Source organism: Mirounga leonina, unplaced genomic scaffold, assembly GCF_011800145.1.
Source record: "Mirounga leonina isolate KUSES-001 unplaced genomic scaffold, KU_Mleo_1.0 Mir_154, whole genome shotgun sequence".
NCBI lineage: Eukaryota > Metazoa > Chordata > Mammalia > Carnivora > Phocidae > Mirounga > Mirounga leonina.
In genome coordinates this window covers 50,501,633-50,529,010 of record NW_023270389.1, presented here as the reverse complement: position 1 = coordinate 50,529,010, position 27,378 = coordinate 50,501,633, and the positions used below count along the sequence as shown (strand labels likewise).

The 27,378-nt window shown below is 34.6% G+C and overlaps 1 protein-coding gene and 1 pseudogene across 7 annotated transcripts in view; one reads left to right on the top strand and one right to left on the bottom strand.

Annotated features, from left to right (window-relative positions):
* The window catches only part of COP1 (COP1 E3 ubiquitin ligase), a 264,376-nt gene that overhangs the window by 47,844 nt on the left and 189,154 nt on the right, over window positions 1-27,378 (bottom strand). For 6 of the 7 annotated variants that reach the window (XM_035010743.1, XM_035010739.1, XM_035010741.1 and 3 more), the window contains 3 exons: window positions 23,679-23,796; window positions 20,498-20,622; window positions 19,251-19,411 (listed from right to left, as the gene is read on the bottom strand). In XM_035010743.1, the coding sequence (XP_034866634.1) occupies window positions 19,251-19,411; window positions 20,498-20,622; window positions 23,679-23,796 (404 nt within the window). Of the gene's footprint in view, window positions 1-7,513; window positions 8,026-19,250; window positions 19,412-20,497; window positions 20,623-23,678; window positions 23,797-27,378 lie in introns of those variants that run through there. The other variant, XM_035010740.1, reaches the window with a different exon arrangement.
* On the top strand, window positions 7,212-7,360 carry LOC118014633 (annotated as a pseudogene).

Sequence of the window (27,378 nt, the reverse complement as noted above, 5' to 3'; positions counted from 1 at the left end):
TATGTATTAACAAATTAGTGCAGAATTCTTCACATAATTGGTCTGTTCTTTATATGACAGATGTATTTTGTGTGAATGTCACAGGATGTTGGTTAAAATGCTTATTCACAGCCAAAAATGTCATTTGAGTTTTACGACAGCACTGTGAGGCAGTAAATCTGGTGTTGCTTCCTTTCTTAAAAGATGAGAAAGCAAAGAGAAGCAAAGTGATTTGGTTAAGGTTTCTCACTCTCTTAAAATAATAGATAACATGACTCTAGACTAGAAGAAGTAGAGGAGAAAATGAAGGGATTAAAATAAAGAGCTTCTGTACACTTATTCTGTGATTTTTTTTCTTTTAAGTCTGCCAAGCTAGGGTGCCTGGGTGGCTCAGTCGGTTAAGTGTCTGCCTTTGGTTCAAGTCATGATCCCAGGGTCCTGGGATTAAGTCCCGCATCAGGCTCCCTGCTCAGCTGGGAGTATGCTTCTCCCTCTACCGCTCCCTCCCACTCGTGCTCCCTCTCTCTCTCTCTCCCCTTCCCTCTTGCAAAAATAAATAAATAAATAAATCTTTAAATCAGCCAAGCTATATAAGAATTAATGTAAAATTCAAAGTGAGAGCAGAAAATTAACATTTATAATTTTTAGTAATTGGTATTCTAGTACAATTTACTTCATAGTCCTATCAAGTCAACTTGCCAGACTACATTTTGTAGCACTAATTTTTAATCATTAATATTTTGATCCCCTTTATGAATCTAATAAAAGCAATAAACTCTCTAGTAAAATAATCACATGGACATGACAAACTTTTTCATATGTTTTTAGTGGGTCAAAGAACATCCTAAAAAACCTTGTGGGGTAGGTTCCATGAATTCCAAGAACTTTGTAGGAGACAAATCAAAGAGCCCCAAAGGACCATTAAGAGTAAACAACTATGGTCTAACTAAGACACATATTTGATTTAACAAGGAACTTTAGAAAAAGGATTCAGTCCTGGAAAACTAGTTAATCACATCAACTTAGTACTAGTCTGAAGTGTTAGAATTACCAACCCAAAGAAATACCATTTCTGTTAGTATTTCAATGTTAACAGAGCTAACTAATGCAAATATGCAAGACTACAGTTATACAGTTAGAAAAATGAGAATGCTACTGCACCAATGCTTTCATTTTAAAACATAGGTTAAGCTGCACGATCAAAACTTCACAGCAATGTCAGAAAGGGAAAAAAGCATTGGTCTCTTATTTTTCCCATCACATAATAATCCCTTAAAATATTAAGTAATTAGAACAGAAGCTTTTCATTAGAGGAACATGAGAGCAGATGTTATTAAAATGCAATATAAATTCAAATACAGTAACTTTCTCTTAACCTGTGACAATAAGAGTGTTGCCAAAATTAATGCAAAACATAATGTAGTAATTACAGTATCAGAAACATTACATTAAGAGTGAATTAGTAAGGAATATGGGGACAAAGGGTAGCCTGGGTGGCTCAGTCGGTTGTCTGTCCAACTCTTGGTTTCAGCTTGGGTCATGGTCTCATGGGATCAAGCCCTGGGTGGGGCTCTGCACTCAGTGGCGAGTCTGCTTGGGATTCTCTCCCTCTGCCCCTTCCCATGCTTGTGTGCATGCTCTCTCTCTCTCTAAAATGAATAAATGAATCTTTTTTAAAAAAAGAATAGGGGAACAAAAACGTTCAAATTTTAGGGAGCTTTTAAAACATGAATTATTTCTTTTCTTGCTACTGTTATATGTAAAACATTCATATTTTAGAAGTACAGTCCTTGAGGGGCGCCTGGGTGGCTCAGTAGGCTAAGCATCTGACTCTTGGCTTCAGCTCAGGTCATGATCTCAGGTTTGTGAGACTGAGCCCCATGTAGGGCTCCACGCTGGATGTGGAGTCTCCTCAGAGATCTCTCTCTCCTCTCCCTCGGCCCCTCCCCCCACTATGCCTCTTTCAATCTTTCAAATAAATAAATCAAATCTTTAAAAAAAAAAGTGTAGTCCTTGAGAGGTGTTACAATTTGCTCAATAAGGATTTCTAGCTTAAGAAAATTCCATTTTTCTTAGAAAATTGCCTTTATAAAACTTGTTTCCCCATGTTTTCAACATCAAGAAAGTTTCTCGTCTGGGATAAGTTATGTCTAACTGGCAAAAGGGTTCTTCCCTTACAGCTAATGCACATCCTAGAATTGGAGGCAGTTATTCCATTTGTAAGTGAGTTCAGAAGCTGAATTAAGAGAGAAATAGTGCAAACCAGGGAGTTTCTCACACAATGTTTTCATGAGTTTGTATATATGGGATAAAACAAGATTCAGCTTATTAGTGGACATACATGTAAACAATATGGTCTTACTATAAGCATATAAGTTGGTTTTACATATAGCCACTGGGCAATAGAAGTCTGATACACAACCCCTTCAAACTGAAGAGGGAAATGAAACTCAGATATTAGGTGACTTACCTAAATAAAAAAAGCTAATTAACTGCTATAAGCCTAGAGTCTTCATCCCTCTAATAAAACAGTGGATATTGCAAATTTAACTTCAAATATATTTCCCAAATTCTTGGACCAAAGTAAAACCCTATCCCCAGTGCCTTTGCAGTCTTGCCTACCACATCTTTTTGGTTGTTGTTGTTAATTAAACTAAAACCACAAATCAAAAGTTGAAGTCAATCACTTTTCTTAACTTTATATAGTTGCACAGATAAAGGTTCAAGGTTTTTAACAAAGTCCAGAATGACCCTTAAAAAAAAAAAAATCACTCTTCTTAATCTACCATCTCCCATTTCATCTCCCACAAGTCGTCTTATATCCTAGCAGGCTCCAGACATACAGGGCTCTTTCATATTCTTAAGCTTTTGCACATGCTGTTCCTTCTACCTAGAAATATATCTGGAATAGATTTGCAGAACTTACACAAAATACTGAGCAAGACAGGAGGACAGGATAGATGCTCAAAATGTTAATTTTCCAACTTTTATACATTAATTTGTTACTAGTAGTAGCTACCATTTACTGAAAACTTACCATGCATAAGTGTTTCATATGCATAATGTCATTTGCTTCCTAACAACACTTTGAGGTATTAAATATTTGTATTGGGGCACCTGTGTGGCTCAGTCATTAAGCGTCTGCCTTCGGCTCGGGTCACGATCCCGGGGTCCTGGGATCGAGCCCCGCATCGGGCTCCCTGCTCGGCAGGGAGCCTGCTTCTCCTTCTCCCTCCTCTACCACTCTGCCTACTTGTGCTCTCTCTGTCAAATAAATAAATAAAATCTTAAAAAAAAAAAAAAATTTGTATTAACCCACTTCAAAAATGAGGAAGTGGACTCAGAAAGGGTAAGGAATTTTCCAAAGGTATCATAGCTAGCAACAAAACAATGCGTATACCTAGCAATGAAGATTTCAAAGAATGTGCTACATGAAAATACACACACCTCCTACCTCATCTCCCTCTTCTCACCTCACTGCCTTGTCCCTTCACCTCCCACCCCTGATAATCACTGCTGGCATGCTAAGGAGAAACTATAGTGTAAAAACTGGGCTGTTTTTGGAAATCAAAATAATAGTAGATATCAAAAGCTAAAAAATAATCTGAACCCTTTGATCCAGTTTTTCCCCCACTTACAGGATTTTGTATTATAAATATAATATTACAAGACAAAAGGGGAAAAACAATAGGCCCCAAAACATTGCAAACTTAGAACTATGAAAAACTTAGAGGCAGCCTAAATGTTTAATAATAACAGACAAACTAATTCATAATAAATATAAATGCCTTACACTAACATTATGATGTAAGGAGAGGAAATGCTTAGCTGTAGTTAGTGTAAAAAACGAAATACAGGGCGCCTGGGTGGCTCAGATGGTTAAGCGTCTGCCTTCGGCTCAGGTCATGATCCCAGGGTCCTGGGATCGAGTCCCACATCGGGCTCCCGGCTCAGCGGGGAGCCTGCTTCTCCCTCTGACCCTTGCCCCTCTCATGCTGTTTCTCTCTCGCTCTCTAAAAAATAAAAAAATAAAATCTTAAAAAAAAAAAAAAAAAAAAAACGAAATACAAAACATACTGATAACGTAAAACTATTTAAGAAATGCAGGTTGAAGACTGGAAGGACAGACATCAGAACATTAACTGCGGTTTTGTTTAGGTGCTACTATTACAGGGCAAATTTTCCCTATTCTCTGTTTTCTAAAAGTTCTTTACTAGTGGAGAAAAATAGAACATTCCAAAGCAGAGATGATGAAGGGATTAAAAAAAAAAAAAGTCATTGGTCTCCTGAATAAGATATAACTGGATTTAGAGGGTCCAAATGCTGAAGGTAAGTTTCTGCTTGGTTAGGCATTACTTTATATATTACAGCCTGAGAAGGAAGCTCGTAGTTATTTTGACTTGTTTTGAGTCTTTTGATATATAACTTGTATATTTTAGCAAGCATAAGAGAAAACTGCATAATAATTCAAATGCAAATGTTCATGCAAAGAACCAAAACCTCATGCTTATTTTAAAAAGTAATTGCGGGGGCGCCTGGGTGGCTCAGTCTTTAAGCATCTGCCTTCCGTTCAGGTCATGATCCCAGCGTCCTGGGATCGAGCCCCACGTCGGGCTCCCTGCTCCACGGGAAGCCTGCTTCTCCCTCTCCCAAACACTGCCCCCTGCTTGTGTTCCCTCTGTCAAATAAATAAATAAAATCTTAAAAAAAAAAAAGTAATTGCCACTTATCTATCACAAAGTAAGAAACATGGCACCTAAACTAGGTGAGAGAATCTCTTCCTAAGGGTTGATTCACATCTATTCTGAGCCAAGAGTTTCACTCTTAATAACTCAGGTTGATGCAAATCCTTACACCTAAAAAGACACAAGATATACACAAGCTTAAAATGTAACTTATGTTTTTGATAAATCTCAGTCAACAGCAAAAATACACCTTCAAACAATTTATTAATATTACCAAAAAACAAAACCCTTTCACTCCATTGGTTGTATCAAATGGAGGAGTTTAAAGTTAATATGAGATTTAAACAAAACAAAAAAAACAAAAGCCAAAAAGCAACCAACCAACCAACAAGTTACTACCCTTGAGAAGTTATTTTTTTCTCCATATCCCTAAAATGATGGCTTGGAAAGCAGAGAATAAAAAGGAAAAGGAAAAATAAGTAAAAGCAATGCCCCTAACATACAGAAAACAATCTCAACTCTGGTCAAAATTAAGTGGTTTTCTTCATTCTACTTCTTCATTACAGAAAGACTGAAACCTATTTTTAAACATGGTGAGGACTTGGATGGAGAATGTAAACTCTACAGGGTAACCAGGCTTTCCCTTACCCATAAAGACCAGCAAGATCCCTATAATGGGATCCTAGAATTTGTTTTGCCATCAGTAACTCATCCTTTCTATTAGTAAAGGAAAACACAATTGTCAGATCTTAAAAATCCAGAGAAATGTAAAAAGCTTAGAATTAAAAAGTCTTAAACAAAAAAACAAAACTTTGAGGAAATGAAAATATTACTCATAAACACAGACTCCTATTGAATTTTGAAGTGACAAGGCTAACTTTTTAATTGGGAGAGGCATAAACCCTCCTTGTAAATATAAATACCCACAGTAAGTCTCTACAACAATTATCCATTCTTATCAGTTGACATTTGGGACTTACTAGAACCACTATAGTCTACCATTAATACAAACATCAAGGATTATCATGTGAATTACAGATCTGGTTGGTTAGTGAAAGAGTAAGGGCACATAAGTATGACTTGTGAAACCTAAATTATTCTTGGCTGCTAAAAATAAGAATTATACATATTGAGCTACATATTTCAAAAGTATTTAGATAGTCTGGCATGAAATAAAATATTTCACTTCTTATCTATCAGGTGATAACACTACATGAGGAACTGTAAGAGATAAAATAATTCTTAGCAATTTTTTAAAAATAAAAAGATAAACTCTTGGGTCTCCTAAAATAAACCTATGTTTGGAATGTTGTGAGAAATAAAAACAAACAAACAAACAAAAAAAACCCCACTGAAAGCAAAGGCAATTACTACTTTTGCTCTCTCAAGCTCTGGGAAGCAACTCACAAAGATATACTTGGTGTGCCACAAAGCCACAGCTCTGGATACTTAGGATTTAAAACAGTAAATTAACAAAAAGGAACTGAATCTTGAAGTCAGATTTACTTTCTATATAATCTATCCCTAAAGTTCCAACTTCCATCAAAGTCAAAGACCTTGAAGACAAACGTAAGCAGTATCAACGGTCTATTTAATTCTCAACCATGCGTAAACACTTTGGTCATTTAAACCAAATGATTCGGATTTATTTTCTGCCTTTATCTTTACCTTTCGGTTGGTTATCCCAGTTCAAATAAAGAATCTATATTTTCATCCAAATTAATCTTCTTATCTAGAGTAAAAAAAGGCCCCAAGGGGCACCCGGGTGGCTCAGTTGTTAAGCGTCTGCCTTTGGCTCAGGTCATGATCTCAGGGTCCTGGGACAGAGCCCTGCATTGGGCTCCCTGCTCTGCGGGAAGCCTGCTTCTCCCTCTCCCATTCCCCCTGCTTGTGTTCCCTCTCTCGCTGTGTTGGTCTCTGTCAAATAAATAAATAAAATCTTAAATTAAAAGAAAAAAAAAAACCAGGCCCCAAATTAAATAGCTTCTTTACAGCAATTATAATAGATTGACTTTTCTTTAATCTACATAATCAAATTATTTCTATGTTCAGTAGTAATAACTTTTCTACCATCCTAGAAATATCAACACCAATTTTTGTAGCTTTATTTGGAAAAATGCTGCATAAAATGGGATTTAACAAATGAGAGAGTAAGAGATCTGAAAGGCTGTAAGGATCACATCAATAGAGAGACTTCATGAGAACAACTGGGATTACCGTGAGACTAGTGAAGTAAAATATAAACACATATTTCTTTTCCCCAGATAGGATGCAAGCTTGAATTAGCAGGAAACACTTTTCTCTTAAACCAGTTGCTGTCCTTGGTTAATTCTGATTTAAGTAATTACTATGTTTTTATTTAATTGGAAAACAATAATCATGATTTTTCATACATATACTCAGCATACAAAACCAACTCAAGTAGTATTCATTAAAAACTTTTATGTCAAGGAAATGATATTCAGTATTCACACTCCAGCCTTCCACTACTTCTAACAGAAATTTGGTAGGAACTATCAAAAGAGAAACATTTAGAAACCAAAGTTAAGCTTTGCGCAGTGGCAGTATCGTAGCCAATGAGGTTTATCCGAGGCGCGATTATTGCTAATAGAAACTAAAGTTAAATCCCTTCCCATCTCAAAATATTTTGGACAATTTTAAGTGTGGTGGGATAATAATGAAAAATTACTTATAGGTTAATGGCATAATTCAGAATGCACTCTCAAATTAATATATTTCTTTTTTCCCTCACACAAGGTAAAATAAAAAATAAAAGCAAAAACCAAGTAGCTTAAAGATTTCTGTCAATATTATGCTTCAAAATTGGCATACTGCAGAAGGACAAACACTATTTCAAAAAAAATATTTAATGAGAAAAATTATGAGAACCATTCTAATGTAGGTCAAATTCCATTACAGTACATAGAAAAATGACAATAATGATATATTTAAAATGTTGAGTGGCAGATCCACTAAATGTTATTTTGTTGATTTCATTACAATATTCACCATAAAATATCTAAAGCAACAAATGTTTTCACAGAGGTTGTCCCATACAGTAGTGGATATTAAGGTCAAGGAATATTTACACTTAATGTAATTAACTTAGAGAAGAAATAAATTACAGCTTTGCTTCAGTTTTCCACCACCTTCTTGTCTCCTCTCTTTTCTACCTCCCCACCCCACTCTAGCCTGGACGCTAAGGGAAGAGTGGGGCACTTAGGAGATGGGAGCCACAGTCTTCCTGGAAGTCAGGGTCCATGCTCAGCATCTTCTTTCCTTCCACGCCCAAGACAAGAGTTCATTCAGATTGGCCCTCTTCCAGTCAGGAAAATTTTCTAAAGTGTTATAAACCATCCAGCTAGAGGAAAGAAGAAAGGAAAGGAAAGATAAAAGGAAAAAGAGAAACAGAAATGAAGAAAGGAGAGAAGAAAGAAAAAGAAGCTCCTATGTTGTCTTCTCAGTGTTCACTGAAGAATTCAGGATCAGAAACAGCTTAGAAGTGTGGGAAGTTAATATAAATTAAAGGTCTTTTTTTTTAATTAAAGAAAAGGAAAAAGACCACATCTTATTATTTTTATTTGTATCTCTTCCCAAGGGGGTAAGGGAATAGCAACATCTAACAGATATTAGATACTCATAATTACAATCATTACCTCATTAGCAGATGCTGGAGAACCATTTATGCCTCTTGATTACTATGTCTAATAAATCTCTTTCCAGTGGTAACATAATTTTCCAAGGAGGCCTGGAGGACTTTTTAATACAAGTCTCCACCTACCATCCTTCCTCCCCTTAAATAGGGTTTCATGGATCTAACTATATAATAGATGTTCTGTTATATATATATTTTTTTGGAAGATCCCAAGATGATTCTGATAATCACTGGTATAAATAAATTTTACTATAGATGCATTCTGCACTTTAATGAAAGCAGACTGGCTTTTTACAGTGCTTTAGCTTCCCTAGTTGCATGCAATCTGCTGCTTTATACACAGTGTTTATTAAGTCAGAGAGGAATGTCTATCTCTTAGATAAAAACAAATAAATTGGAAAAATAGATATGTTAAGTCTTTTTGAGAGAAGACTAAATTGTAAAATAAAAGCATTGGTGAGAGGAAGGGAAGAACAGGCTATAAATCTAACAAAAATATTAAGCTAATAATAAATACCAACTTCCCTATAGCTGCATGCACTTTAAAATTTTCATTGCTTTTGAAAATAAAAGCCTGGAGGTTATCCCAAGGGGCAAACTGGTAATTATAAAATAATTATACAGGTACCCATGAATGTTGATGTCAGAAAAACTAGTTTTCTTAAATTGATGTAATCTTGATATTACCACTGGGTTTCAAGTGAGTCTATTAGATGTTAGAAGTATCTCCCACCTCTACTCCAGCATTTCTTTAGTTTCAAAATTAGTATTTAATTAATTATGGAACAAACAAGATAAAGAACAAGCCTAAAAGACTTGAAAAGACTGTAACATTCATTACAAAAATTATATACTAATTACACATTAGGTGCAAACCATTTGCTTTGTGCTAAGGATAATTTAAAAATTAATGACCCTAATTGCAAACATTTCTATAGCTCTTACTATATGCCAAAATATTCTAAACTCTATGTACCTTAACTTATTTTAACTTTATAATAACCCTAAGAGGTAAATTACTATTGTCATCAGCATTTTATAGATGAGGAAGGAGCATCTGGCTGGCGCAGTTGGTAGAGCATGCAACTCTTAATCTCAGAGTTGTAAATTCAAGCCCCATGCTGAGCGTGGAGCCTACTTAATAAAAAAAAAAATTTTAAATATAGATGAGGAAACTGATCCACAGTACAGTTGAGGAACTTGTACAAGGTCACAGAGCTACTATGTGGAAAATCTGACTGAACCTAGGTGACCTGGTTCCATAGTCTGTGCTCTTAAGGAGTTTGCAGGTTAGCAGGGGATAAGAGACATGAACACAAATAATAGTATAAGGCAGTATACTAATTCATTCAGCAAATATTTTTAATGGGTAGGAATCATGAGAGATTTAGGTAAAGAAAAGAAGATCTTAAGAATATAAGGTTTTAGGGGCACCTGGGTGGCTCAGTCGTTAGGGGTCTGCCTTCAGCTCAGATCATGATCCCAGGGTCCTGGGATCAAGCCCCGCATCAGGCTCCCCGCTCAGCAGGGAGTCTGCTTCTCCCTCTCCCAATCCCCCTGCTTGTGTTCCCCCTCTTGCGGTCTGTCAAATAAATAAAATCTTAAAAAAAAAAAAAAAGAATATAAGGTTTTAGTTAGAAACACTTAAAAAAAATGTTTCATTATATAAAGTTAGAAATTTATTAAATTAATTCATTAGAAATAGGAATATAAAAAATGTATTTTATTATATGACTGAAAAGGATGCTCTTGCTTAGTATGGTTATAACTTTGTATAGTATGGATGATAATATAGTTGACAGATTCCCAAGCCAAGTTTTGCTGGACTTGGTTTCAAGGGAGGGAAATTAGGAAAGTCCTTGTCCTGACATCCTTCATTCTAGAATTACAGAAACTTTCAATATGATTCCTGGTGTTTCAAGCCACAAGAGAAAATAACCATCCTTAATAACTAATGCTTTTTCTGAGAATATACATTTTTTTAATCATTTTTGAAGAGCTAAGGAAGTGCTAAGTGTCCTTTATAAGTATTGCCTTTTCACATAGATACCCATTTAGAATTGGTGACCCAAGATTAGATTAAGTACGTATGACATGATTCAGAACTGATAAAACAATGATGGGGGTACCCTACAGTCTCAGCAGAAGTTACAATGGACTCAGGATCTGCTTCCAACAAAAATATGGTGTCTCTTTAAATAGATATGATCACTTAAGAACAGAAAGTCATTTGCATTCTTGAGTCAATTTATGTTTCATTCCATCAGTTTTAAGGCTCATGCCAACAGAAGGATCCAGATACAAAGCACATATTCTCCTCTACCTGACTCCAGTCTCTGAATAAAGTAGTGACGATAAAAAAGATATAACAGAAATCAAGACTAACCAGTAGTGTCCCAAATTTACCTTAGCTTTATAGCATTACTTTCAAGGAGGATGTAGGGTGTGGGAGACAGTGGAATAGATTTTAATTACAAACACCAAATTGCCAAAAGACTGTGATTATAAAACAATTATCTCAATTGCATGGTATTTCCCTTTCAAGCAAAAATTTCTTTAAAAAAAAATTTGTAAAAAATCAAAAGCTAATGTTTCAGAAAATTGCTTAGGGAAACAATAAAAAATGATTACATATTTACTAACAAAATATTTTCAACTTGGCAGAGTTGGCATTATTATATCCTATGTTTGATGCACATGGTGAAACTGAACCCCCTGGACTTTGTTTCTTGGTGCAAGAGCAAATGTAAATAAACTTTTCCAGAAGGCAAACTAATTTTAATCAAAAGTATTAAAAGTATTTTCTTTAAATGGATAAATCTTGAAAGTTCTCTTCTAAACAATTAGAAATTTAAAGATTGCAAAAATATTCAAGAAGTATTCAAAGTAGTAAAGTTATGTAATAGTAAAAAGTAAACATTAACATCCTCAACAAAACAATGGTATGCCAGTTATGGTAAATTCTTAGAATAGAATAATATGCAGCCACTGAAAATACTCTCTTCAAGAGTTAATGATAGGGGCGACTGGGTGGCTCAGTTGTTAAGCGTCTGCCTTCGGCTCGGGTCATGATCCCAGGGTCCTGGGATTGAGGCCCACATCGGGCTCTCTGCTCAGCAGGAAGCCTGCTTCTCCCTCTCCCACTCCCCCTGCTTGTGTTCCCTCTCTCGCAGTCTTTCTCTCGGTCAAATACATAAATAAATAAAATCTTCCAAAAAAGAGAGAGATTATTAAGAGTTAATGAAAAAGGCAAAAGGTAAAGAATACAGGAAAAAAATAAAAGAATACATGATAATATGCAAAATACACAATTTTATTTAAAAAAAAAAGAACAGTCCCCATGAATGGAAAATAACATTAAGATTAATTACATTAAAATTTTACTATTGGTTATTTCTGGGAAAAGTGATAATAGACTATTTTTTTCTACTTCTCATTTTTATAAATTCTCTAAAATATACATGTATTCATTTCTAATTGTTTCTTTGAATAATGAACTACAATAACGGTCATTTGGTAAAAAAGCCTAAGAGATAATGTTCCAAGATGATGACATTATACTCCATCAAAGTGTTTGCCAAGGACATTCACACTGGCCCCCACACCCTCTTAAAATTGCAAAATTTTTCTCTGGATCAACTATAAATTAGTTGAGAATAATTATTTAGTTAATGAATATCCTGACCATATCATTACTGCCTTTTAGGTAGGATTTGAGGATTTAGGGATGTCATAGAAAGGAAGGGAGGAAGAAAACAAAACTTATGTTAGTCCATAGTAATACCTACCAAAAATTGTGAATAAATAGTATATTTTAGAAGGAAAGGTTGAAACTAGAACTGACATAGATTGCTGATTACCTATAGGCTTTATTAATCCAGATAATGGCTGTTTCCAAAAAGTATCAGCAAATTTTAACATCTGGATACAAGAGGCCAAATAAATTATGTGGTATTTTACAAAGAAGTAGAGTCAGAAAATGAATTGAAATTGCAGCCTACTAAGCCCATATTCTCTATATTCAAAAGGATAGAGTTGACTGCTATTTATGGAAATATAGCAAACCATATTTACTTCAAACTCTGTATCATCATTCAAATGGAATGTATTTGGATGTGCAATACAGATACAATACATTCACACACAGTTTTAGAATTTATAGTTCCTTCTTCAAGTAAGTGGATAGTAAAGTTCCTTTATTACACCAATTTAAACATATGATCAAGTTCTCCTCATTTCTTTAAAAAAATAACCAATGAGGAAATTAAATTTGAAATCCTAAACAAAGGTAAAATGATCTGTGTTATTCCTAGTAGTTATTTCACACAAATCCGTATTTTTTAAAAATCATGAAAATTAATACTGAAATAGGCAATGTAAATAGTAAGATTTAGTCTTGGGAAGAAAAACCCTAATAATTTGGCAAAAGAACATCTTTGTATCAGTAACTCTAAACTACTAAGGTTTCTTTAATTAAAATGTCTTCAAGTGAATTAAAATAATAACCTAAAAACAAAATATAAAATAAACAATTCTGTATTCTTCATTCATGTAATCACTACCATTTCTATTCTAGAGAGGCCTAAGTTGCAATTAAAATTCTTCTAAAAAGCAAAAAGAATTTTCACTAGAGTTCAAATGAAACATCTTAAAGTTCCCTTGAAAATTAAATATGGCTGAAGAGATTTGGGCATTTAGTGGTAGAAATGCTAGAGCCATTACCAGTGCAGACAAAACTAAGGAACAAAGGACAGAAGGATCCATCAGCAACCACAAAAGTGACTGAATAAAGGTGCTTTTAGACACAGGGAAAATATAGGAAGGAAGAAAAATAGACAAAGGACAAAGTATCATCTCTCAGATTAAAAGAAACAACATTTGGGGCGCCTGGGTGGCTCAGCCAGTTAAGCATCTGCCTTCAGCTCAGGTCGTGATCCCGGGGTCCTGGGCTCGAGCATGGGGTCATGGGATGTAGCCCCTCAAGCCCCTCATTGGGATTCCTCCTCTACACCCCCACGCCCTCATAATCTTTCCCTCACTCTCTCTCTAATGAATAAATACTTAAAAAAAAGGAAACACTAAAAATATTCCATCTTTAAATGAGAGTAATTAAAAGTAAGAATTGTAATCCTAAAGCAAAATAGACCACATAGCAAACAGGAAGGTGGGAGAGCACGCTGTTAACTTCCATAGCACTGTGAAATAAAGGAGAAAATGAAATAAATACTACAATAGAGTTGATCAACATCTTAAAAAGAGCAGTGTATAACATTCTTTCCAGCTTATATGACGGTCGGCAGAAATAAAAAGAATGGGAATTATATATGATCTTAGCTGATGGTTCAAAATAGGGCTTGAAATTACTGGTTCATTTTCACCTAGAAGTGGCCAAAAGGAAATATAGATATATAGATAGATACCTAGGTTATAGGAAAAAACAAAGCTAAATGGAAATTTAATCTGCTGGAAACTACCCTAACCTTTATAAGATTGAGATACTATCCTAAAAGAATGTATCTATTTGTCTTTGTGCCTTTCCCTCTACCACTCATTTTTAATTTCTCATTCCCTCCCTATGACTAAATCACTGCCATAAATAACATAAAAGCAAATCAATTTTTATACTACCTTAATTGAAGAATTTAGATCATTTTAGTTCATTACAGCTAATTGATATACCATTTATATTTGTCCCAAACCTAAAAAGCCTTTCAAAGTTAAGCTATTTTCTAAGTGTCCTTAAGTTGATCTCTTTCAGAAAAAAATCAGTAAAGACAAGATCTGAACAGTCCCATCAACCATCTAACACCTGACCAACAACTACAAAAGAATGAACTAAAAACATTTTATGGTGAATTTGGAGATAGATGTCCTCCCCTTTATTGAATCATATTTTTATTTACAAAGTTAGATTTCCATTCCTCTTTTTGGCTGATTACATTTAAAATTTTTCTAAATTTATGGGGTGCATTGGTGGCTCAGTTGGTTAAGCATCCAATTCTTGGTTTCCACTCAGGTCATGATCTCAGGATGTTGAGATTGAGCCTTAAGTAGGGCTTGCACTCAGCACAGAGTCTGCTTGAGATTCTCTACCTCTGCTCTTCCCCCCATTCTCCCTCTTTCTCTCAAATAAATAAATCTTTTAAAAATAAAATAAATAAAAATTTTCAAGAATAAATAAATAAATTGATCTCTTTCTTGTGATCAAAATTAGATAGAATAGAAAAAAGGACAGAAAGACAATGAAATGTTTGGCCTTTTTAGAGACAGTTATTGATTTCATATTTTAACAAAGTAATCTAGGTGAGATTAAACATGGTATTGTTTTACTACTCCCCAAAACAACTCCCTGTATTTCACTATCTCCAACTTCTCCCTTCCCTTTCTTTCTTAAAACCACTACAATCAAGCTTTTCTCATACCACTGCTTTCATTTTCTTTTTACCCATCTTACTTGTATTAGTAGCATTTGACAAAGCCAATCAACGCCGCCTCCTTGAAAAACTTTTTCACTCGGCTTCCCAGGCACCAGTTTTCCACCATATAGAGAATGACTCTTTTTCAGCCTTTGCTGATTCCTCCTCCTCACTTCAATCACTGAACACTAAGGCACCCTCCTAAGTATGGTATTCACACGACTTCTAATATCTAATTATAGTCCCTTGCAGAGATACCATCCAATTTCTTGGCTTAAACACCACATGCTCACAGCTACCAATGTCTATCTCTGGCGCCCCAATCTGCTGTGAACTCCAAACTCGGTACATCCACTTAGAAGGCAAGTACAACTCAAACTTAACCAGTCCAAACGTCACCTCCTATCTCCTCTAAGACACTTCCTCTGGAAGTCTTCTCAATTACCAGCAACTCCACTCCTAAAGTTATGGGGGGGAAATCCTCAGTGTCATCCTAGACTTTTCTCTTTCACTCTCCACATGCATTTTACTGGTTCCATGTTCAAAATAAATGGGATCTGACTAGTTCTCACTGGTATACCACTATGTTATCTTACCTGGATTATTGCAACAGCCTTTCTGCTTCCACTCTTGACACTTTATAATCTATTCTCAAGCAGCCAAACCGATTTTTAAAAAATTGAAGTCACATTGTATCACTCCTTTGTTCAAAATCTTAAAATGGCTCCAACTCACACCCGGTAAAAGCCAAAGTCTGGACGGTAAACAATGCTCTGTTGAAATGGTTCTTCTTCGCCACTCTGAAATCGACTACTCTCCACCTAGTTCACTGTAGTGTAGCCACACTGGCCTGCTTTCTGTTCCCTGAACACTAATCACTTTCTTACCTCAAGGCCTCTGAACTGTTTGCTCCACCTGGAATACCCTTGCACCTTTAAACATGGATTACATCTTACGTCCTTGTCTTTGCTCTAATTCAGCTACTCAGGTAGGTGATTCTGTCACCACCACTGAAAACTACAACTCCCTATTCCAGAACTCCTTGTCCCACTCTCCTGCTTTGTTTTTCTCCAAGTCACTCGTCACCTTCTGATATAACAACTTATTTATTTTGTTTTTCCTTCTCCTCTGGCACATAAAATTTTAAGTCTCCTAAGAGGGCCAGAATTTTCCTTACAGTTGTGTTCAAGTTTATCTTCCATATCTAGAACTGTGACTGCACATAATAAATATTTGTAGAATAAATAAACAACAGTCTCTCACACTTTCTGCCTCATCTAAAATAAGGAAATGAAGTTATTTTTCAATGCCTAATCAAAGTGACTGTTATATAAAAATCAAACTTAAGATAAATCTGGACTGATAATGAAGTGAGTTACATAACTTTTCTTTTAATCTTTTTATTGGGAAATAAAGCAAGTTCCCAGGTGACACTGATGTGTTGATCTAGGTAGCACACTTTAAGAATCTACTTTAGAAAGGTTATCCTATAAACTACAATATGCATCCCCTTCAGTCTAATATTAATTACTTTTTTTACCTCCTTCCCTGACAAGGAAAATTCTTGAGAACATGTTAATCACATTTACCCTTCTGGCTTATGTTATTACTGTCAAATACTTAATTTTATGTGTTTATTAAATCCAAAAAGGCATCACTGCTTTATACAGTCAATATGCATTTAGATTTACTACATATTACGACTTCTATTCCTTTTCACCATTTCTATTCCTTCATCTTTTCCCATTCCTTTCTACATCAGTGACCTTCATCTTTAGGTTCTGCATCTTTTCCTTCTGCCTTAAAAATATCCTTTCAGGTTTTCTTTGGTGTATGTCTACTGGTGGCAGATTCCTCATATTTATTTATCTAAAAGTGTCTTCATTTTACTTTTGTTTTGAGAGATTTTCACTGGATATAGAAATTTAGATCGGGAAGTATTTCCCTTTGCACAGTGAAGATCTGGTTCCACAAACTCTGGTTTCTATTGCTTCATGAGAAGTTGGCTGTCAGTCTAGCTGCTGATCTTCTGAAGACAGTGACTTTTTCTCTGCCTTATTTTAATAATCTCCCTTTGCATTTTATTTTCAATAGTTTTATTATGATGTGTCAAGGTGTGACTGTCCTACCACCAGTAGGGGTCACAGGACCAGACACAGTTAGCTTTAGTCTTGCACTAGGTTAGTTAGCTTTATAGAGGTATACAGGATAGGAAATTCGTCATGCACAACATCTTCAAACTCATCAGGAGGGCAAGCAACTATATACATGCATAGCTTCTTGCATCCCTCCTAAACCCACACAAAGAGTACGCACAGTTGCCAAGGACAGTTAGGGTGCATGAGGTTCTAGATACAGAGATGTGCTTTGGTTTCTTGTCAGTCTTATATTGTTTACTTTGGGTAGACGTAAGGTCAATATGCCAACTCACAGTTCTCTAAGTCCAGATGCAATAGTACAGATGGAGTTTCATAGTTAATTTAAGAGAGAACTAGCCTGCTAACAATAACATTCCATGTTTGTCCTAATTCAGCACATTTCCACAAAGTGGTACTGTAAGAAGGCAGACCCAAGGTCAGATTTTCAGGCAAGCTTAAGTCTCTTCATGGTCCAAGTATAATATTAAATATTTATTCACATTGTAGATTTATTCTTTGGGATACAAGGGCTTATTGAATCTCTGCCTTGATGTCTTTCATCAATTTTGTAAAGTTCTCAACATAATTCTTTCTAATATTTGCTTCAGTTGTATTACTTCTTTTCTCTCCTTTTAGGTCTTCTATTGAATATATTAAACTTTCTTACTTCATCCTTTTTTTCTTTTCTGCATTTTTTTCATCCTATTTGTCTCTCCATGCTTTCTTCTGTATATTTTCTTCTAACTTACTACAAGTTCATTGATTCTTTTCAACTGTCTTTTCTTCCACACAATCCATCCACTGAGATCTTAATTTTAGTAATTATAATTTTTTACTTCTAGGATTTTCATTTTTAAAATAGTTCTTTAGTTCCAAGTTGAAATTTTCAATCTTGTCTTTTATCAATTGTCAGCATGGTTATTTTTAAGCTATGTCTGATAATTCCAATATCCAGAGTTGCTGTGATTTTGTTTCTGTTGTCCACTGCTTATGCTAAATTTATTTATAACATCTTGCCTTTTCCTATGTCTGTGATTTTATTATGTCTTAAGAGTTACTGTATTTGCCATTTAAAAAAAAAAAATAAATTCCCAGATGATCTTTTTTAGACCTTCTTTCAAAGAGGATTTAATTTTAACTAGCAATAGAGGATCATTTAATTTTAATTTCAGGACTGATATGATCTGGCGTTGCAATCATTATGAGAGTTTACCTTCTACTGGTTTACCCTAGACTACAGCCCTTTTGGGGCCCTAAACCAAAATAAGTTCACCCACATAGTGGTGAGCACTAGATTCCAATCCCTGTGCCCCTGTGAAGCTGTCCTAAGTGCTCTCAGCCATTCTACCAAGAGTGGCAAAGGCTCCCAGAGGAAAAGCATACTCCAAACCCAGGTTTACATTCCTATGCTGGTAATTCTTTTCTATCTTGTGTACATTCCAATGTTTTCAAACAGTTCCCGTTGTTGTTTTTGAAATAAATATAGTTGGTCCAACTTCTCTAGTTCTACTTACAGGTTAGTACAAATCACCTAGTGACCATTGCCAAAACTGGAAGCTGATTAACAGAACTTTAAATAAGATAGGAATGGGATATATCTAATTAAAGTTAAATAGTATCAGCAACTCAGAATTCTGAAAGTACCCATCAAGGAAGAATTTTTTGGTTCAAAAATAAAACCAACCAAGTAAGCACCTAAAGAGCTATTTTTCAAAAAGATGACATTAGTGACTACCAATAAAAAGAACTATTTCTTCATATAACTTATGAGAAATCTTATACTTTAAAATGTAGGAATAAGTGACAAGTTTAAGAAAACTTTTTTTTTTTTTGCAATCTAGAACTACTACTTTCTTATTAAGAAATTAAATGTTTTTAAATATTCTTGTATAAATGCATTTTGTAGAGAGCAATTCTTCCCTGAAATAGTATTTAATTAGGTATACATATAGGGCACTCTCTTTTACCTACATCAAATTTTTTTCTTGCTAAGACAATATCAGGTTCAGTTAAATGTTTATTGAGTATATACTGCAAATGATCATTAAGGAAAATGAGACACAGTGTGTACTCTAGAAATTTCCAGTCCTATAGAAGAGATATAAATAGACAATGTGATAATGCTAAAACAGAGGTATGCACAAGATGCTATGGGTACACAGGAGAGACATTATATCAGTGTGACATTGTTCCATTGGTGACATTTCAATTACTACCTAAATTGCCTGTTTCCTTTGGTGATGCAATACTAAGCAGAAGAAAAAATTTGTATCACATATCAATTTATGTTTTAAACTTAAAAAAATTCACACGTGAATACATAAACATAAAGTGTTATATGAAACATCAAGGTGAAAAAACTGACATGAAAACTTACCCCATCTGGCAATGCCCTCCAGCACACAGCACTAACAAATTCATTTGTATCATCTTCTTTTCGGTCTTTATCCAGAACACTTTTGACCGTATCAAACTTAAAAGTTAGCAAAGTCTTAGAAAGTCCTTTATAGTACAAGTAAAGAGAGTTGTTCTCGCTTCCTGAAAAAAAAAAAATTTAATATTTTTATAGAACGGGAGAATTCAGAATTAGGACATTATATTCATAAGGTAATTATTACTCAATGTTTAAGCACAAAGACAAATCTTTTATGGTTGAATCTGAAAGACCAAAGCACAGGATTTCTTGGGAATCATGTGAAAAAATGATTCATAGAAAAAAAGCTACACTTTACTAATCTAAAGAAATAATAACTGGTAAATGATGTAACAACATTGATAACTGTAAAGTTAAAATTACTGCAAAAACCTCATTTATAGCAGAGGTTTAAAGAAGACCAGAAATTTGTTATTATAGCATGAATCTTACATGACATTTAGAGAGATTTCTAAGAGGGGAAAAAAAAGGTTACAGCACTTACAAAGGCTGGTTTTAATAACCTACAAAATTTATGTCCCATTCCCCAATAAAGACATTACTCTATTAGATAAGTGGCCTATAAGGAAACCTATATTTTTGAGTAGTCTGTCAAAGTAGAATAATTGCAAGACATTTGCTTTGGCACGGTTTACATTATATACAACTTTACTAAATAAAGGTCTCATTTGAAAGAACTGTTGAAAGTTCATATATTCAGGCATCAGGTGTATTAAGCATTTGAACATTACCTAATTTGATTTTTCTACTTCTGATTTAAATTTGTATAAATTACTAACAACAAAAGCCCTAGAATAACAGATCATCTAAACAAACTACTTAATGAAGAGAACACTCTGTAGGGGAAAATGAGTATCAAGCTTAAGAAGACAAATAATGTCCCTGAAATTAGGATTATTAGCAGAAATTAATGTTTTCTTTTACATAATATCTACAGAAATCATGTTACGATGGAGAACAATTACAAAACATATTTAACAATCTTATGCTATTTCACGCAGTCAGGGTTTGCGCCCAGTAAAGGAGAGAAGGACTAATGCTTACTCCAATACAATCCCAGAAGACTTCAATATGCTACTTTCTAGAGGTACAGATCATTTCCTGACTTGGTATATAGTCCATGTCCATTGAATGCAATTTCAGGGACAAATTCCTGTTAAAAAGTTCCAGAAAAAGATGGTTTTACTTACCACAAGCTATATAATCGCCATTGGAAGCAAGGCCTACAAAGTTTTTTTCATTGATGTGACCCTTGAAGGAACGTAGACAGTATGGTTTCCCTACATTCCACAGCTTTAGCTGGCTGTCTGTTGAGCTGAGGTAAACACAAAAAATGAGAATGCAATGAAGATTTCATGGTATGAAACTCATCCCTACTATTTAGAGGCAATCCAGTTTGATGGTTTAGTATGCAGACTATGGAGCCAGATTTTCTGAGTTAACAATGCTCAGTATACCATTAATTTGCTTTTGACCTTGGGAAAGTTATATAACCTCATCGGCCTCAATTTTGTTCATTAGTTATGTGAAATACAGTGATTCCTACATTTATTGAATTAGGTAAATTCTATAAGATATGAAAACTAAATTAATTCCTTTAAAATGCTTTCAATAGTCCCTGGGCATCTAGGAAGTGCTTACTAATAAACATTACTCATCAATACTATCACACCACCATCATCAAATAACACAAATTCCATTGGGAGCTGTGTTTAATTTCAGGGATACACTCTACGCCACTTGATTTGATTTACTTTTCAAATATTGAATTGTATTGGTATACTAAATTTAACCTATTTTGACAGCTTAGTTGTATCTACAGGGGTGGAATATAATGAATGACTGGAATGGTCTATGTAATTTATTTACTGAAATAATATGCAAATGGAATTATTTACCAAAAATTAATTGAATATAAAGATTGTTGGTAATCCTATCATACAGAGACAAAGAACCTGAATAAGACACCATGTTTTTGCTTTCCTTTCTGTTACAAAAATCCAATCATATCATGTACATTAGGTTGTAAATTGTTATCCTTTATTCGATAATTTGGTTTATAATTTTTCTGTAAAATAAACACATTTTGATATTTTTGTTAATGACTACACAATAAATCATCTTTTCTCTTACTGTAACATTCACAGAATATGGCACCATGCTGAATGCTTTACATCATTACTTCATTTAAAGAGTCACAACATAATAACTATTATTAGCTCCACTTTAGAGATGAGGCAACTGAAAATGAGAAGGTTAAGGACATTTTCAAGGTACCACAGCTAGTCAACAGCAGATCCAAGACTGAAACTGTCTGATTTCAGAAACCAAACTCCAAGCTCTTTAAATACTTCTCTATTGCTTCTCATTTTTTTCACTAGACATTTATGTTGTTTAAAATTTCTTTTCTCGAGGCCCTGCGTGGCTCAGTCGTTAAGCGTCTGCCTTTGGCTCAGGTCATGATCCCAGGGTCCTGGGATTGAGCCCCGCATCGGGCTCCCTGCTCCGCGGGAAGCCTGCTTCTCCCTCTCCCACTCCCCCTGCTTGTGTTCCCTCTCTTGCTGTGTCTCTCTCTGTCAAATAAATAAATAAAATCTTTAAAAAAAAGAAAAAAATTTTGTTCCCAACAATGTTGCATTGAGTATTTCTTTAGGTGTGTATATATTTTTATTGGTCACGAATTCAGAGGTTGTGGCAACATATGTATATTTTAATATTACTTTTGAACACTTTCAAATATACTTGTGGATAAATTTATTCTAAAAACTTCTAAACCTCAAACATATTCAAGAAAAAAAATCATGATTTATAAAACTTAAGAAGGACAAGAGACTGGTGAAAATACAAACAACATATTCACATTAATAAGGTCAACTAAAGTTTCCCAATTTATAATATTAAGTATCCATATATTTCAAATACTGGAAATCAGACTGATTTAACATTTATAAATCTGAAGTTAAAGAAAAATATTTTTGCCATATAATCTACCATGCACATTTGAATCTGAATAAAATTTTAGTTATAGGGGCACCTGGGTGGCTTAGTCTTGTTAAGTGTCTGCCTTCGGCTCAGGTCATGATCCCAGGGTCCTGGGATCGAGCCCCACATTGGGCTCCCTGCTCAGCGGGAAGCCTGCTTCTCCCTCTCCCACTCCCCCTGCTTGTGTTCCCTCTCTCTCTGTCTCTGTCAAATAAATAAATCTTTAAAAAAAAAAAATTAGTTATATACTGCCATTATTATTCCTAAAGATGGGATACATTTTGACTGGTTAACACTAATTTAAGTTTGTGAACTAATTATCCATATTATCTTCCCTTGGAAAACTCAGTTCTCACCTTTTTTTCCTTGTAACTCAGTTCAAATTACCTTGCTAAATCAATTCAAATTACCAACTTATTATTTAGAGCAACCAGTATAGAAATAGATGTGGTGGGAGATAGCAAGTATTAATGCCAAGGCACTGGCATTAGTAATCTCCTAAGATTACAGAATGGGTATTTGTTAGGGTAATATAAAATAAAGAGGGGGCACCTAGGTGGCTCAGTCAGTTAAGTGTCTGCCTTTAGCTCAGGTCATGATCTCAGGGTCCTGGGATGAAGCCCTGTGTCGGGCCCTGCTTCTCCCTCTCCCTCTGCTTGTGCTCTCTCTTTCAAATAAATAAAATCTTTTAAAAATAAATAAAATAAAATAAAGAGAACTATGAAATGCGTTAACAGAAAGAAGGGACTGGCTATTAGAAGAAGCGCTTTGTCAACGATATTTTGGCAACTGAGGTTTATCTATCTGGTTGACATCTTGTTAACCCTCAAACAAAATAAAAGACAACTAAAAGCTTTCATTATAATTCTCTAGTGCAGAAGGCTTCTCAAAGGATATTTGTTAAGTATAAGCAGCCATATTTACTTCTTTTCAAAACATATTTAAAACTTACCATGAAACCATAGGGAAATCAAGTAACTTAGAATCAACGAAATATTACCTAAACCAAAAATACTACTACTGTACTGCAGTGTAAATATACAATAACATATTGATTTTAATAGATAAAATACTTCTCATTCAATTCCAACAACTATGTTGTTTTTTTCTTAAGGAGAAGCAGTAGCTGAAATCCAAACTGAAGTTCAAATGTTGAAGGGGGGGTGCATTAAAAACTAACATCATCAGGATTTTATTCACAAAGAGCATATAAAAGTGAGCAATACAAACCAAAATATACATTTATTTTAATTAGACTATTATTTTAAAAATCTACTATTTATGAAAAAGTACATATACTACAGTGTATCGACCCACGGTGACATTATAAAACTGGTAAATGATGACAGAGCTCTGTATGAAGCTTAACCTCAGGAGAGTAATACTCACGCAGAGACAATTTCCTCACCACTCACAAACTTTGCATAAGAGACTGCTTTTCGGTGTCCTTTGAATACCATGATTGGCTGTTTAGTGTTACGAAGATCATAGTAGTGGACACAGTGATCTAAAACGAATAAAGTGAAACAAAACAAAAAGAGAAAAATGTAGTAAACGAAGAAACAGAAAGCAAAGCTCATTTTAAATGGTTTTAGTGTCTTCATCAAAGGTTTCAGGGACAATATCAAACCTGTAACAGCAGAAAACTAAGTGCTATGATTTTCAAAAACAAGAAAGATATAGTGGGTTTTCTGTTTTGAATCTAGGAAATACAGTTGCATAAAAAGTTTATACACATATGGCAATGTCGGTCTGAAAAGGAGTTCTACTGGTATTTCCAGTGATCATGGCATTAAAACCAGAGTATTAAACATTCAAAGTAACTGCAAATTTTAAAATGTATTCTTACATTTTAGATGACCTTATATAAAAAAAAAAGGTAATATAAACATTTTAGGCTTCTGGTTAAAGATAATGCTATGTAATTTCCTGCATTTGCTTTTGAAAAATACTTTCTTGAGACACATTTAACATATAATAAAACCAACTCACTGTTAAGTATACAATTCAGTGACTTTTAGTAACTTTACCCAGTGATGCAACCATCTCTATAAATCAGTTTTAGAACAGTTTCCTCATCCCAATAAGATCCCTCATGCCCATTTACCACTCATTGCCCTAGGCAATCACTACATCTAACTTTCTTTATAAATTTACCCTTTCTGGACATCCGATATAAATGCAGTCACACAATACATGGCTTCTATGTATAGCTTCTTGCACTTCACATACAGTTTTTGAGGTTCATCCATGTTTTAACACATGTCAATAATTCATTCCTTTCTATTGCTGAATAGTACCTATTGTATGGATACACCACATTTTGTCAACCCACTCACCAGGTGAAGGATATGTTTCCACTTTTTGATTATGAAAATTAATGCTGCTATGAACAATCACATTCAAGTCTTTGTGAGGACATGTACTTGGGTCTCAGGTAGATATCTAAGAAGCGTTAATTACTGCATCATGTGGTAACTTTGTGTTTTTAAGAAACTGACAAACTGCTGACTGTACCATTTTACATTCCCACCAGCAATACATGATGGTTCCAGTTCCTTTACATGAGTTCTTCAAAAATTAAAAAAATACAATTAAAAAAAAAGTTTTACAAATATTTTTAACCATTCTGTTGCTTGTCTTTATTATTTTCTTAACAGTATATTTTGAAGCACAGAAGTTTTGGATTTTGATAAGGTCCAATTTATCTTTTTTTCTCTTATAACCTCATAAAAAAGTTTGCCTTATTCAAGGTCTTAAAGATTTTTCCTTTTTTTTGTAGCTTTGTTTCAGTCTTATATTTATGTCTATGATCAATTTTAAGTTATTTTTTCTGTATAGGGTGAAGAAGAGGTCAAAGTTCATCTTTTGGCATGTGGATGGAGATGCATCCAGTTGTCCCAGCATGAAATGAAAACAAACTTTTTCTCTAATGAACTGCTTCAGCACCCTTGTTGAAAACTGGATTCATAATTCTAATCAAGTGATCTATATATGTCTACCTCCTGCCAGCACAATAATGTCTTGTATAACTGTAGCTTTTTTTTATAAAGATTTCATTTATTTATTTTTAAAATATTTAATTAATTAATTTATTTATTTGAGGGGGGATAGCAGACAGAGGGAGAGGGAGAGAGAATCTCAAGCAGATTCCCTGCCGAACAAGGAGCCTGACACAGGGCTTGTGACCCCGAGATCATGACCTGAGCTGAAATCAAGAGTCAGATGCTTAACCAACTGAGCCACCCAGACGCCCTTAAGACTTTGTTTCTAAGTTAATTTCTACACCCAACGTGGGACAAGACCAAGACTCGCATGCTCTACTGACTGAGCCAGCCAGGCGCCCATAACTAACTGTAGCTTTAAAATTTTGAAATTCAGTAGAAAAAACCCTCCAACTTTGTTCTTTTATAAAACTGTTTTGGCAATTCCTATCCTTTAGCATTTCCACATAAATTTTCGGATCAGCTTATCATTTCCCGGAAAAAAGCCTGCTGGAATTTTTACACAGATTGAGTTGAATCTATAAATCAATTTCAGGAGAATTATCATCTTACAATATTAAGTCATCCAATCTATGAACAAAGTGTCTCTGCATTTATTTATATCTTATTTCCCTCAGCAAATTTTTGTAATGTTCTGGCACTTTATTATATTCCTTAAATATTTTATTCTTTTTGATGTTATTCTGAACAGAATCTTATTTTTAGACTGTATATTGTTCATGTTTAGAAAGACTACTTTTTTATACTGATATTTTATTCTGTGGTCCAGCTGAACAACTATTAGTTCTAATTTTTTTAGGATTCCTTAAAATTTAGTACATATGGGATGACATCATCTGCAAATACAGTTTAATGTTTTCTTTCAAATCAGGGTATCTTATGTTTCCTTTTCTTCCCTGGCAATATTAGCTAGAATCTGCAGTACTGTGTTGAACTGAAGAGGGAAAAGTGAACATCCTTGTCTTGTTCCTACTTGTAGGGGAAAAGCATTCAGTCTTTCACCAGTAACTATGATATTCCCTTATAGTTTTTCATAGAAATCTTCTGTCAAGTTGAGGAAGTTTACTGCTATTTGTTTGTTAAGACTTTTAATCATCAATGGGTATGGAATTTTGTCACATGCCTTTTCTATGTTTATTGGCATGACTGGTTTCAGCTTTTTATTCTATTAATATGGTATATTACATTAATTGATTTTTGGATGTTAAATCTGGTTACTCTTGGGATAAATCTCATACGATCATAGTGATAACCTTTTAAATATACCTTTGAATTTGCTTTGCTAATATTCTGTACAGGGAATTTGAAACTATATTCTTGAAGAATACTGGTCTGTTTTTCTATTCATGTGGTATCTTCAACTTCTGGTTTTGAAAATTCTTCAGGGAAGAATTTGTGAATACTAGGATTATTTCTTATCATTTAATAAAATTTACCAGTTAAGCCATCTGGGTCTCTGCCTTTCTTTGTAGGAATATTATTACTTACTCAATTTCTTTCCCTTTCATAGGTCTGTTCAAGTTTTATACTTCCTCTGAGTCAATTCTGGTAATATGTGTTCTAAAATTTGTTCACTTCATCTACATTAAGTTGGCATAAAGTTGTTCAGAGTATTCTACTGTAATCATTTAATATCTGAAGGTCAGCAGTAACCTCCCTTCTTTCATTCTTTTTTTTTTAAGATTTTATTTATTGATTTAGAGAGAGAGGGAGCACATGAGCAGGAGAAGGAGAGGTGCAGAGGGAGAGAGAGAATCTCAAGCAGACTCCATGCTGAACAGAGCCCAGTGCAAGGTTGGACCCCAAGACCTTGAGATCATGATCTAAGCCGAAATCAAGAGATGGACGCTTAACTAATTAAACTGCTTAGGTGCCGTTCCCTCAATTTTAGTGATCTGTGTCTTCTTTTTTTCTTAGTCTACCTACAGGTGTGCCAATTGTGTTGCTCTTTTCAAAGAACTTTTTTTTTTTTTTAAGAGACAATGAGAGCAGGGAGGAGGGGCAGAGGGAGAGAATCCTAAGCAGGCTCGACGTTCTGCATGGAGCCCACATGGGACTTGATCTTACGACCCTGAGATCATGAC